A 13921-nucleotide genomic window follows, 5' to 3' on the forward strand; every position below is an offset into this window, starting at 1 on the left:
CATTAATGCAGAATAAAGCAGATTATCGTCACTGAAGTAATATATTTAACAAACCTGAACAATAAAAAACATCAAAATTTAGGAACTTTGAAATTATACAAATTATGTTAAACATGTAAACTATATGGTATAACTTTTCTTACCAGCAGCACACATTGGGCAGCATCTCCCATCTATCTCATATTCAGCACCAGCACATCGACACCAGCAAAAATCATAGTGAAGTGGAACAATAACAGTAAAGAGAACAATAATCCTTACAGTGATCATGTCACATAAATGTCAGTGGAGTCTCGTCAGCTAATATGAGCAGTGAGGAAACACTTCCTCAGCTTGCTGTGCCATTAGTTGAATCATCTGACGGATGCCTTTACAGCAAATAACAGAATAGTGGATTTTGTTGAAAACTGAGAGACACGAAGACAGTAGTTAAAAAATCAGATCTTGTGCAGGTTGTGTTTCCACAAGCATCTTGCAGATATTTCCATTCTTTGTCAAACAAACTGAAAAAAGAAAGAGAAAAAGAAAAGAATCAGCTCACGTTGAACTTTTTTTAGGTTATTCTTCAAATAAAACGGCACTTTTGTCTTAAGAATATTAAGGAAATAAATCTCTGAAAACACGTTTCAGATTCTCATTAATTTACTTAATCATCTGCTGTGGACCTGCATCAATGTTGCGAATTAACTCAAAGGGGAAATATTAATAATTATTCATAACTCATTATGATTATTAATTATGATTAATTATGATAATTATTAATTATGAATATTTGAATCAGTTAATCAGATTAACTTGATGTAGCTACATTAAAATTACAATCAATCAATCAATCAATCAATCAGTTCATTCTGTGAACACTCAGTATTGATTATTAATTAATTCTTAGAGAAGGGTATCTTTCATGGCCACAGAAAAATAATTCTTTCTCAGCATTTACAGCTCTTAGAGCTTGATCGAAATCATTTAAGAGACAACTATGAGCAGACAGGAAGTCAGAACCAAATATGTATTGTGCATTTTATTAAATAAACTAACAAACACATACATACACACAAATCACACGTACATGGGTAAAATGAGAAATGAAAGAGTGGAAACGGAAGTGGGAACAGGAAATGGAGCTATGGAGAAAAGTCAAAAACACGCTTAGGGAAACCATCAGTTTTCTCAATAATAAAGCATCTTTGCTAACAAAGGGGGTTCACAAATTATTACTAAATCGCTGTTTAATGTTCAAATGTACTATACTTGCACGATGCCTTTTGCTGTTGAGGAGTGTCCAGATCTGCAGGCTGAGGAGAAATTCTTGATGGTTCGGTCTGAAGTTGTAATCAATATCTTCCGCGTTGGATGAAGAAATATGAAACAACTTAAGCTGTTAATTTGACTCTTGTAGTGGGAAAGAGTTCTTTCTCTCTGTGTTAAGCACATGGTGGGGGCAGGTCGAGGCCTGCCGTCCTGGCCTGAGAGGACACCAGCAGGAGTTGTCTTGGGACAGTCGAAGATGCAAGAGAGAGCGGGAGGAGACTGTGCGCTGGCTTTTAACCTATGGTGCTGGCCTCTGCTCCTCTGGGTCAGTGGGCCAATCATACCCAAGTCTTTGAAAGGAAAATTTACGATCCTTTAAGCTCTAGCAGGATATTAGCATAAGACATTGGATTGGATGTTTGAGAGAAGAACCTTCTAGATTCTTATAATACTAATGTGTCACAGAGTTAGCAGCATTGAACATAAATTACCAAATGGGGAAATGAAAGTTGGAGTCCATCGATACCAAACATGCTACCCATGTGATTTTAGTTAACCACAGTAGTATGCAACACTGAAACATTAATATCAAAATAGTTCAAAAGAGAGAAGTAATACATAAGCCAAACCCTTTAAAAGGAAAATCATGAGGGGAAAATTGGATACATGTTTAAATATTTCTCACGTGGTTATCTACAGAATAGATAAAAAGGGTTTATTCTCAACAAGAATTAAATCAGAGTCACATGTCTCTGCAAATTCTTTCTGATCATAAATCTTCAGTCTTCATGTGTCCTGTAACAGGACACCTTCTGCCTGTGTGTTAGTTTCATTTGGGATGTTATAGTTGCAGTTTTGGGGGATGAGTTCACAGAACTTTGTTGGGAGAGTTTTCTGGATTATTTATAAAATATAATGAGTAATTGTGTGTCTGATTGGTCCAGACGCTACATCAAATTCTGTCATTTTTAACATTTTGCTTAAAACATCAAAAATATTTCCACCACATCGTCATTTCCACTAAATAAATCAAATAAACTGTTCAGTAGCATTTTGTAATGGAAATGATGGTTGCAAAATTTACATTAGTAAACATTTTTGGGAATAAAATAGATGACTCTGTTTTAGGTACAGTAAATGCAGAGGGAATGTAGTCATTAAAAAAATCACTTTTTTACATAATAAATACGAATATGGAAAAAATAAACATTAATTCATATTTTATTATCATGTATATTCATATTCAAAATGTAAATTAAGTAAATCACCAAATCAATAAAAATGTTTTTATAAAACTGCACATAAAAAGCAAAACCGGTACGATTTGAGTCCCTCTGACCTTTTTCCAGTGTATTTTATCTATTGGGTCACCAAAATATATTTTTAAAAGCTTTTTGTATTAATTGAAATGTCTCCTTTAATAATGTTTAAAAACATGACATACATTTTATCTTCATATTTGAAATTATTTTGTTTTTTTCAGTTGACCACCTATTTTGTCATGTCCGTCAAGGCCTTCTATGAAAGTGTATTTGGGATATGAATAATAAAATGAGAAAAAGGTCCATTCATTTTGCCATTCCCATAAATATCCATCTGTGCTTTTTTGCTGGTAATGTTTTTTTTTTCTAAGTAAATTCACGATTATTCATTAAAATCACATCATTTAGTTCCGTACCTCAGTAACCCCTCAACCCCGTTACACAAACCTTTCCCCCTTCTATAAAAATAATGAACTGAAACTTAAGCAGCAGTGAAGCGGGGGTTTTGGCGCCGAGTCTATTTTTGTTGCGCTGCTGACGCTCAATTAAAGTGAAAAGTCACACTTTTGATGGACAAAATCAATGTAATTTCACACAAAAAGTGTTCAAAATGCAGAGAATAAGCATATCTAATGTGTTTTAACAAGAATTTGAGTATGACAGAAAAGAAAATTAAGAATCAAAAATTAAGAATCAAAAATAATTATAGAAGATTTACCCATTTAAACTTGTTTTCAATTATTCAGTTTGGGTTAAAGTATGGTGTATTATAAAAAAATAAAGTAAACTAGCCAGAAAATATGATATATAAACATATATAATAATTTTAGTTATTACACAGAGAGATATATAGGCATTCCCAAATCAAACTCGAGTTTGATGTCTTTTTTCGCCGAGTTTCTGTCTTGTAAACATGTGCACGCGGGAGATGATGTAAAACACAAAGCTTACCTCATTCGTGTGCAGCAATGAATAACACGAGGCCTTTATTTATTTATTTATTTTTATTATTATTTATTTACGTTTATATGCGAATGTTGTACACCTCCCCATGTTAACAAACTTTCAAGACTATAAGTTTATAAATGACCAACTTATAAAAAACATATTTATAGCTGTCTTTGTAAAGAAATGCTCAGTTTATATGAAGCTTCGAGCCGCTGCTGTGACGCTGTACAAACGCTTGCAGTGTGAATACTCGCGCCGCGCGTCTCTGCAGCTGCAGCGACAATGTAGTTACGCTCACGCGCTGCTCACGCGCCTCTCATGCTTGCAGTGTGAAACAGGCGTTAGAAATAACCTACAGATCAAAGCGACTCATAAAAGATAAACGGAGACAATTATATAAATTGGTCAGTTGTCGACTGCCTTAAAAATACGGACAAAAAAGCCTGTTGTGTGCCGTGATTATTTAGTAGGTAGTTTAGCTGCAGGTTTTCCTTTTTAATAAAACACTAAAACTACTTACCAGCTGATAGGCTATAGAGTCATTTCACGTCTGTTTCTCTCTCAAAACACTGGTCAGTGGTCACAGCGAAAAATCGGGAGCTGACAGCAGAAAGTTGCAGCATTGACATCCGACATCTTTCCTGACATGTGTGTGTGGAGACAAACCCGTGTTACGAGGTTCTGAGATGGTTTCAGTTGAGCATACATGAATATTAATGAGTTTCCTGGACATGAGAATTTTAGTTCTCGCTCTTTGTTTCTCAGCAGGTTTAATGGACTATTTAAAACAAATAGTTTCACCGCGAACTTAAACTACAATTGTTTGTCTTTTCTTAACACTTTACAGTGTTTTTTTAATTAGTTTTGTGCAGTCGTTCTCTGACTGTATGATTGAGGGATTCACTTCGTGTAATGTTTGGATAAAGCACAGCAAATTTAGTCGCATCAATTTCATTTCTTTGTGCTTTTCCTTTGTACCTTGCGATGCTTTAAACTGTGTATTTATTCACGAGCCAGACTATTCAACATCCTCCATGTTCTCTAGTTGGGAACCAAAAATTTTTTTTTAACATTTTCTAACAAAATATAACAATAAGGTTCAAGATTTTATTTTGCACAGTGAACCCAAAAATCTCTGAACATCTGAATGATTACAGCTACACTGATTTGCAATAGAAGAGCAGATATAGAATATTCTTAAATATATGAATTACCATTTACCATATGAAACTACCATTTAATTATTATTTGTAATAATTTAATAATTATTTACCATTTAATTATTATATTATTATTTATTGCTATGCTCTTCTGTTACCTTACCTTATGAAGCTTTAAAACTGTGTCATCCCTCTGGCAATGACTGAAATAATGTCTACAACCACACCAGTGCTGATGCTGTTAACATTAACAATTTGAGAACAAAGTATAACAATAATAATAATTTGCACGGTTTGATGTGATCCGAGCTAAGCGATCGTTAGATTTAATCACCATTGGCAGAGCAATTTATTGTAATTGCTTTTTTTCTCAGTTGGTCAAAGCAAAAGTGGCAGACATGTTACTTGTTCAGATGACATTTTCCGGTGAAAATTCTTATTTTGGTCATACTTAAAGACTGCAATCTGTAATTCTGAAGTACAGTATCCACTGTACTGACAGCCACACATTCACCTCCAAACATTAGATTCATCCGCGCTAAGGAGTCTTGCCGATGCACAACCCACGTAAAGATAATACTTCTGCAAATAACTGCAATTGACCCTTCGCAAAGACCCGCCCCCCTTAGTTACTGTTGCTTTGTCCAACAAGCCATGGTGCCGTCACGCCACACAGAGTGAAAAATACATTGCGGAGCAAAGAGGACACTGACAACACGTCGACAGAGCAGGTTACTTATGATATTAAACAAAGTCCCAGCTTTCAAACTGTGTAATTTAAGAAATTCGAACAATAAACATGTGTCGTGACAGATTGCTGTAGCGCCTCAGTTCAAGCGGCTCATGAACTGATCATCTCTTCCTAGTAGTTAATTTATATCATCAAATAAACATGAATGAACATGAGAAGGAATGTTGTTTCAACCACGGAAAGACGTCAATAAACACCATTTTTCAAGTTCAAGTCCACCGACGTTAATCTTCTAACTCCTGAGTGCTTTGTCGAACAAAATGGTGGATTCGGCGTTATGATTGGTTAGATCGCTTGTCAATCAAACTATCGGCGAAGGGTCAATTGCAGGTTTCAAACAGAGATGGCGACAAAGAGGCAAAACTTACGGACTGTAGCTTTAAATGGTAAACATTTCACAGTATTACTGATTTTGACTCTAATTTTTAATTAATTTATTAATAAGTTTATTTAACAGGGATAATGCAGAATAACATACTACAATTTCAAACAGCGACGCTCCACATACAGGCTTCGAGCCAAAGGCTAATTTGCAGCCCCATGGTTAGCGACATGTCATGACATTTTCCTTCTCTGCCTTCTCTTATAAAATAGCCTTTTTATCATGATAAAATCTACATATAGTTCCCAACAAAAGTAGTGTTTAGTGTAAACACTGCACAAGATGCTTTTCTTACTTAGTATTTTTGTCTTGTTTCCAGTCCAAATATCTAAAATAAATAAATAAAAATAAAAAAAAAAATCTTAAATCCATATGCTTTTACTAGATAAGTGTCAGGACACAGATGGAGGCAGAAGGGTGAATGAACACAGATGTTTATTTAAACAGAGGCAGGAACACAGGTAATGGAGAATGCAGGTGAGTAGATGAAGGGAGCATTGGAGAAGAAACCCGCTGCAATCCTCTGCTGCGCCGGTGAATGTCACTGGTTGGGCCATGGGACTGACAGAGGCAGCTGAAGAAGAAGCGGCGGGTGCTGGGTGTAGGAGTGCGAGGTGAACGGCGTGCAGGAGATCAGCGGGGACCGTAGGTGCAGTGCTTGTGGCAGGCTGTGAGAGTGAGGATCGCACTGCGTCGACCAGGGTGGCGAACGGGTCCGCAGTGCAATCCCCGCCTGTGTCCGAGATGCTGTGCATGAGGTCTGGTCTTCTGTCAGGACACAGACGGAGGCAGAGGGGTGAGTGAACACAGATGTTTATTTAAACAGAGGCACGAACACAGGTAATGGAGAATGCAGGAGAGTAGATGAACAAGCACTTTTAAACAGTCACTTAGCTGAATATAATTAGAGTTCTTTCTTGCAGGTTGGGAGGACAACGTGGAGCTGACGACTGGAGATGGAAGACGAGAGGAGGGAGGCACAAGAAGACGCTGGTAAGTAGCTGGTGAGTAGTGCATGAGTCTGACGAGACCAGACACTGAGTGCAGGGAGTGAGAGTCTTTTAAAGTGTCACTGGTGATGAGGTGCGGGTGATCAGAACTCAGGGGATTGTGAACGAGTGGGTGGAGCGTGAAGATCTGGTGACGAGGTGTTGTAATTGGAGGGTGCAGGCTGTGACTCCGTGATAGTACCCCCCCTCCATGGGCGGCGACGACGGGGTCTACCTCGACCCCGGGGAGCAGGGCGGTCCGGGTGTTCGGCGTGGAATTGAGTAAGGAGTGAGGGGTCGAGGATGTCATGACGGCTGACCCAGGAACGTTCCTCTGGGCCATAGTCCTCCCAGTCAACGGAATTGGTAACGGAACCAGCTTACCCTCGGGAAGCCTCCTAGGAGTAGTGTTGCCGCAGGAGCAAGAGGGTACGTGAACTGCCTGGGTGTCCAGAGCCTGGAGAGGTGTGAGCCAAGTCCACGAGGGGCTGACGGTGGACCGGTGGAATGTAAAGAAGCCCCTCAGGATGTCCCGGCGGAGCTGGGTTGGAGCGGTTAGCTTGGGAAATGCGTTGATTGATGGACCACAGGATTGGGCTGACGATCATGGCTGAAGGGAGGATAGGCTTAGGGTCAGGATTGTCTGGATCAGGTTGATATAGCCGAGATAAGGCATCGGCTTTGCAGTTCTTAGTTCTAGGGTGGTAGGAGACCGTGAAGTTGAATCTAGTGAAGAAGAGGGCCCAGCGGGCTTGGTGAGGATTCAACTGTTTGGTGTCACGCAGATATTCCAGGTTACGATGATCGGTGATCACCTCAAACTGATGTTGTTTCGCTCCCTCCAGCCAGTGTCTCCACTTTTCCAAGGCTAACTTGATGGCAAGGAGCTCTCAGTTCCTGATGTCATAATTTTGCTCCGCCGGGGATAGCTTCTTGGAGAAGAAGGCACATGGATGGAGTCGTGGTGGGTCACCCTGCCACTGTGATAGCACCGCCCCGACCCCGGTGAAGGATGCGTCGACCTCGACGACGAATGGAAGATCAGGGTTCGGATGGTGAACAGCTGAGACTGGGCTTCCAGGTAGAGGGAGCATTGGAGAAGAAACCCGCTGCAATCCTCTGCCGCGCCGGTGAATGTCGCTGGTTGGGCCATGGGACTGACAGAGGCAGCTGAAGAAGAAGCGGCGGGTGCTGGGTGTAGGAGTGCGAGGCAAACGGCGTGCAGGAGATCAGCGGGGACCGTAGGTGCAGTGCTTGTGGCAGGCTGTGAGAGTGAGGATCGCACTGCGTCGACCAGTGTGGAGAACGGGTCCGCAGTGCAATCCCCGCCTGTGTCCGAGATGCTGTGCATGAGGTCTGGTCTTCTGTCAGGACACAGACGGAGGCAGAGGAGTGAGTGAACACAGATGTTTATTTAAACAGAGGCACGAACACAGGTAATGGAGAATGCAGGAGAGTAGATGAACAAGCACTTTCAAACAGTCACTTAGCTGAATATAATTAGAGTTCTGTCTTGCAGGTTGGGAGGACAACGTTGAGCTGACGACTGGAGATGGAAGACGAGAGGAGGGAGGCACAAGAAGACGCTGGTAAGTAGCGGGTGAGTAGTCCATGAGTCTGACGAGACCAGACACTGAGTGCAGGGAGTGAGAGTCTTTTAAAGTGTCACTGGTGATGAGGTGCAGGTGATCAGAATTCAGGGGATTGTGAACGAGTGGGTGGAGCGTGAAGATCTGGTGACGATGTGTTGTAATTGGAGGGTGCAGGCTGTGACTCCGTGACAATAAGTAAAATGACATGACATTTTTCTTGTTTTCTAGGAAAAACAAGTTAAGTTTTTGCTTAAAACAAGCAAAATTATCTGCCGATGGGGTAAGAAAAATAATCTTCTTTCTGTTTGAAATCTTGTTTCTGTCCCAAAGAGAAACAAGATTATTTTCCTTACCCCACTGGCAGATAATTTAACTTGTTTTAAGAAAAAGCTCACTTAATTTTGAATATTAGCAAAAAGGTTGTCGATTCATTAATTGATAAGCTATTTCCTCACAAAAGCTGTTATATCTATGATATCCATTAAAAAACGGCCTCTTGTCTCCTTCCCTGCATGCTGACAAAACTGGAGTGTTAGCATTAGCCGCTACGCTTTTTTTGGCTAAAGATTGCAGGCTTGCCTTCCAGTGGCTTTGGTTAAAACCCCAGACCCTCTTCATCTCCCCAATAATAAGTCAATGACTGTTTCCCAGTATTCTTGTCTGTTCTTGTGAAACGTCATCAGTAGCTGCTCAAGAACTGTTCACATCTAGCCAAGTACAGTTCAAATCCCCGGATGGAGTTTTGCTCCGCCCCTCTTATAGAGGATGCATCGAGAGGTGACTTGTGCGGACAGCCAGGTATCCCAGAATGCATCTCGCACCTACCAGCAGGAAGCGAAAATCTGATTAATTTTAAAAATAATACTGTTATTGTCATGAAATGTAGTTTTTAAAGGTTTCAGGTGAAAATGTATTGTTTAAAGCTCAAATCTGTGGTTTATTTATAAAGATATCGCCTATCTGAAAACTTGATCTGACGTTTTCTGAGTTGTGATGCTAGACAGGTAATGAACATAATCTAGCTAACATTTATCATTTATTTACGGCTGAAATGTTGCACGGATATGTACCAAGCAAAGTATTTAAATAACAAGTAATGTCCGAAAGATATCAGCTCTGCTGTTGTTCATAAATACAATGAGGACGTTGTCACGTCACCAGAAATAGAGTCATCAGTGTCAGTGAGTCAGGGTCCTTTACTGTCCTTACCAGTGCCTGAATTTATGAACACGATATACTGATTCACGAGCTCGGGAGCTGATTGAGACGAACCCTTTTTCTTGACTCACTGAACCTGGGTCAAATGAGTGGGATTGCGTGAACTTAAAAAATGGGATAGACCTGGGATAAATTTCACATGTCATAGCAAAGGGTCTGACTCTGATATTTATATTTGTGTCAATGTGATATTTCAATTTCTTTCTTTCTTTTTTTTTTTTTTTTTAAATTGCAATGTTATCACAAATCTGGGTTTATCTTTGTCACTTGTTATGAGGTTTGGAGTCCAGATCAATTTAAAGCATTTTATCTTAAGCTTGCAGCAAAACAAAATGTAATAAAATAAAAAGGTCTGAATACTTCCTAAATTCACTGTAAATATCTCTTCTTTTTTTCCTTCAAACCACAATATTTAAACTCCACATCAGTATATAATTTAATAAAATTTATAAGCTAGTTCATGCACAGCTTTTCTTATCGTCTCACAGACAGATGAAAACAGAGAATCACAACATGGCATTACAACACCTATAAACCAGTCACAGACGGATTGAAATCAAAAATTTTAGGCATCTTAAAATACATACACAATTTTGTTTAAAACAATTGTCTGCCGGTGTTAAAAGCATATAAAAGAACAGTTTGTATGGGGTCATGCTTTTCAAACAATAAATAGTTTTTTTTTTTGACAATCAATAAGACCAAGTAGGGTTGAATTATAAAACAATAATAAACCTTACGGGAAACAGAAACTCTCGAGGTCAGAACTGTGAGACAGGGTTTGAGCAACTGCTATAAAGATTCATTTTGACTTTGCTGATGATTAAAGTTGATATCAATGTTTGTACACCCATTTGCAAACTGAATATACTCTCTTAATTATAATATATATATTTGTCAATGGCCATCTATTCAACAGCAATAGCTTTATAGCAGTGTTTTTACTTGATTCACAAGAAATTTATTTAGACTCAAACATGTTCAGAGTTCAGCCCAAAATAGTCAAAAGCAAAACCACCAGTTTTGTGAGTTAGTTTGAAGGTTTTCCAATACATGAGGCACATTTTGGGCAGATCTTAGAGTTGGTGGTGAGAACTGAAACTGAAATGAATTAAAGCATTCAAATGCTTCTGCTCACCTCACAAGTGTGGCATTAATGGTTAAATATACACTGACTTGACATGCTTTACCATGTTACAGTGGGTGTGTGAGGTTTATCATTTTATAGTTAGTTTCGACATAAAAAACAATGGTTAACCAATAATGTGTCAGTCCAACATAATCTGTTCAAGTATATTTACTTTTTCTTTTCAAGCTACTAATTTTAAACCCAAATAAATATAGCCTAGGTGAATATATCCTGTTAAATAAGTGCATGTCAGTTGCTAAAACTGGGACAAAATGAGACATTCTGTTGTTTTGAAATGACAGTGAAATTTACAAAAGTCTAACTGTGCACAGATCTGCAAATTAAAGCATGTTAGTAATCTAAGTGCATTAAACCATCATGGTTGTGCATATATTACATCTGAAACGACACCTTTTGTACATTGCAGCAGCGGTCGAATGCTATAAAGATACAGATCAAATATGTCATTTAATAACAGAGGATTTTTGAAATCAAGCAGATCAGATCTACATGTGTATGGACTTTAGAGTTGGACTCAATGAAATAATAAATAAAAGATATTGAGGAGAAGCTGATTGTCATGACGGCAATAATGAGCTGTGGGAACCAGAATATTCCCATTCATATTAATAACTGCATTACCAGGGAGAAGTAATAAACTGAATGGTATTCATAAATGTGACCCGGACATGTTTTCATTGGAGTCTAGATTCAGGGATCCAGAGACTGTCCTGATATCAGCTGTTACATTCGATCAAGGATCGCGTCTTCCATGGGAAAGGATCGTTCAATGCTGTAGATATTGTCCTCATAAGTAATAAAAAAAATTGAATTGAGAGAATTTGGAGGTTTAAAATGTCATCTTGGATTGTATCCATTGGAATCATCATGAAGTGCTCAAATGTTTTTAAATTATGATTTAAAAAAAGAAAGGCATTTTTCAGGCAAATGTCTTTGGAACTCAAAGTCCCATAATGCATCTTTCTGTAAACTACAACACAATATTTCTAGGGTAACGGTCACATACTGAAAGGCTTTCACTGTTGCAGCTCCTCTTGAGGTAGAGCTTGTTGGTCGGTTCAATATAATGTGATATATTTGAGTCACCGTGAGAGTGAGGGATGATGGGAGTTGCATGACTTCAGTCTCACACAGTCGGGCCTGTCATTTGGCTGTTGTAGTCTGCAGTCTCCATTTTAAGGATATATGGGATGATACTGTCGATCGGTACATTGCCAATAAGGCCGGTGAAAAACAGCTCCTCAGTTATATTGGAACTCATCGACCGCAGCGCTGGTAAACGCAACAGGATTCGGGCCAACCTGCCACATCAATCAGCAATTAATGAGGGCACATTAACAAATCAGCCAATTAACAAACACCTAAGACTGCGTCTACATTAATCTGGATACATTTGAAAACTGCATTTTCATTTCAAAACACTCTGTTGTTTTCAAGCGTTTGCCAAGTTTCTCATCCACACTGAAATCATCTTATTGTGCATGTGTAAAACATAATAAAAGCTCCCTGAGATGATATGAGAGACCAGACATAATAAAGTTCTCATGCTATTATTCATCCACTATCATTTTATTAGCAAAATATCTCACCACTCACTGGTGTGTTCAGGTCACACTCAATCACCCTCATGCTTTGACTCAGGACAGCAATGGACTACAAGCATGGAGCGTTCTTTAGAACTCCTCGGCTAAATTCAATTCGATAAAATTCAATTCAATTCAGTTTTTATGTGCGTGTCTAATTACACATTTATATATTGTTTTTACAGTCCACACTACAAACAGCATCTTCAAAAAGCGCAGTTTTCACAGGACAAAAATGGCATCTCAGTGTGGACGAAAGGTCAAAACAGAGGGAGGGAAAAACGCTTCAAATGTATCCAGATTATTGCAGACGCAACCTATATGAAATACAACCTCAGTTCTGTGAACAGCAAATGAGGCATGTTGTCAGTAACCACATTAAAAAAATTACAAAACAAAGAAAAAATAATGATTAGATAAATATACTTACAAAGTAAGTTGATGGGGAGAGATGTTCCAGAGAATTTAAAAGCAGAGAAGTTTAACTACTTCTGGGACTATACAACTTCTGGTTGTGTATTACCAGTGTAAATCCTCTGGGTGAGGATTGCTTTATGGAAACGATACTTTACGGACACTCAAGTCCAAAAAGGTCTATAATACCAGCAACAAGCAATTCATTAGCATCTCAACAGCACTTTCATGGATGGCACAGGACCTGTTATTATGGTTATAGATGCAAAAGAGTATGAAGTGCATTCTGAATTCCCACTATAAGGGCACTGCAAACATGTTAAAGTGCCCCTATTATTAGAAAAACAGGTTTAATTAACTGTCACCCCCTTTTCCGCATAGACATGAAAATGCACTATCCAAACTTAAATGGTTGTAATTCAAGAATTCTTTGGAATATAGACCTAAGGTTGGTCTTGTTTTAAAGAAGACATTTGTCAGATTATTTTAGAGATGAAATAAATTATGAAAGTGAAATAAAAAAAAGTTATAGAAGTTTATGAAAATGTAAAAATATAATTGTTTATATTTTATAATAATATATTACGAAACATGTTTTACTCTTAAACTGCAAGAAAATCAAAGCCAAAAATGTCAACAATTAAAATTTTAGGTTGATATCTCAAAAATGAGCTTTCAGTAAGATTTTGTTTGGGTGCAGTACCACACTTTTTCACTAGATGACATCCAAGCTCCATTACTGACCATTTAAAGGTGCCTCCATTTATGGTTTGAGTGATCTGAACCATATATTTCCATATTTTCATACATTTTATGAAGTAGACAACCTATTCAGAAGTAGTTTGGGCAGTTTGGCAGTATTTGATTTGAATTCAACCTCTCATAAACACATAATTAGAACATGTGTGTGCAATATAGCTTCGTTGTTCTCTTATGCTCCGCCTTCTCACGATAATGTTGTATTAGAAAAAAGAATCTTTGCATGCCGTAGTTTACACAGGATTACACGTAGTTTGCATTAATACACCTTCATTTTACATGTTATGTGGTTTATTTTGATAGGTGAACTGTCTTTGTAGTGTTAAGAGAGAGAAAGCTATGGGCGATTTTTTTGCACCTCCGCCAGGTGTGTTCTTAAACAGTAATGTCAGCTTGCCACTATAAATCGCTATTTTTTTGCACTAAACAGGTGAATTTTGCCAACATATTTTCAGAGATGAT

General features: G+C 38.3%; 2 protein-coding genes and 1 long non-coding RNA gene across 20 annotated transcripts in view; 1 reads left to right on the top strand and 2 right to left on the bottom strand.

Annotated features, from left to right (window-relative positions):
* Window positions 1-4236, bottom strand: part of LOC127517906 (tumor necrosis factor receptor superfamily member 14-like) — a 63106-nt gene extending 58870 nt beyond the window's left edge. For 3 of the 9 annotated variants that reach the window (XM_051904111.1, XM_051904110.1, XM_051904113.1), the window contains exons 1-2: window positions 3982-4226; window positions 144-503 (exon numbers count right to left, since the gene is read on the bottom strand). In XM_051904111.1, coding sequence (XP_051760071.1) covers window positions 144-270 — 127 coding nt within the window. In that variant the 5' untranslated portion in view covers window positions 271-503; window positions 3982-4226. Of the gene's footprint in view, window positions 1-143; window positions 504-1251; window positions 1602-3981 lie in introns of all 9 variants that reach the window. The other 6 variants (XM_051904106.1, XM_051904112.1, XM_051904107.1 and 3 more) reach the window with 6 other exon arrangements.
* Window positions 1-9854, top strand: part of LOC127517909 (uncharacterized) — a 41384-nt gene extending 31530 nt beyond the window's left edge. Inside the window, exon 3 of the long non-coding RNA XR_007931399.1 lies at window positions 6903-9854. This is a non-coding gene — a long non-coding RNA (uncharacterized LOC127517909). The remainder of the gene's footprint in view (window positions 1-6902) is intronic.
* Window positions 1-13921, bottom strand: part of nr2c2 (nuclear receptor subfamily 2, group C, member 2) — a 45385-nt gene that overhangs the window by 7761 nt on the left and 23703 nt on the right. For 5 of the 10 annotated variants that reach the window (XM_051904088.1, XM_051904095.1, XM_051904091.1 and 2 more), the window contains one exon: window positions 9984-12004. The exons of the other annotated variants lie outside the window; for them this stretch is intronic. In XM_051904088.1, coding sequence (XP_051760048.1) covers window positions 11830-12004 — 175 coding nt within the window. In that variant the 3' untranslated portion in view covers window positions 9984-11829. Of the gene's footprint in view, window positions 1-9983; window positions 12005-13921 lie in introns of those variants that run through there. 10 annotated transcript variants of the gene reach the window in all.

This window comes from Ctenopharyngodon idella, chromosome 8, assembly GCF_019924925.1.
Source record: "Ctenopharyngodon idella isolate HZGC_01 chromosome 8, HZGC01, whole genome shotgun sequence".
NCBI lineage: Eukaryota > Metazoa > Chordata > Actinopteri > Cypriniformes > Xenocyprididae > Ctenopharyngodon > Ctenopharyngodon idella.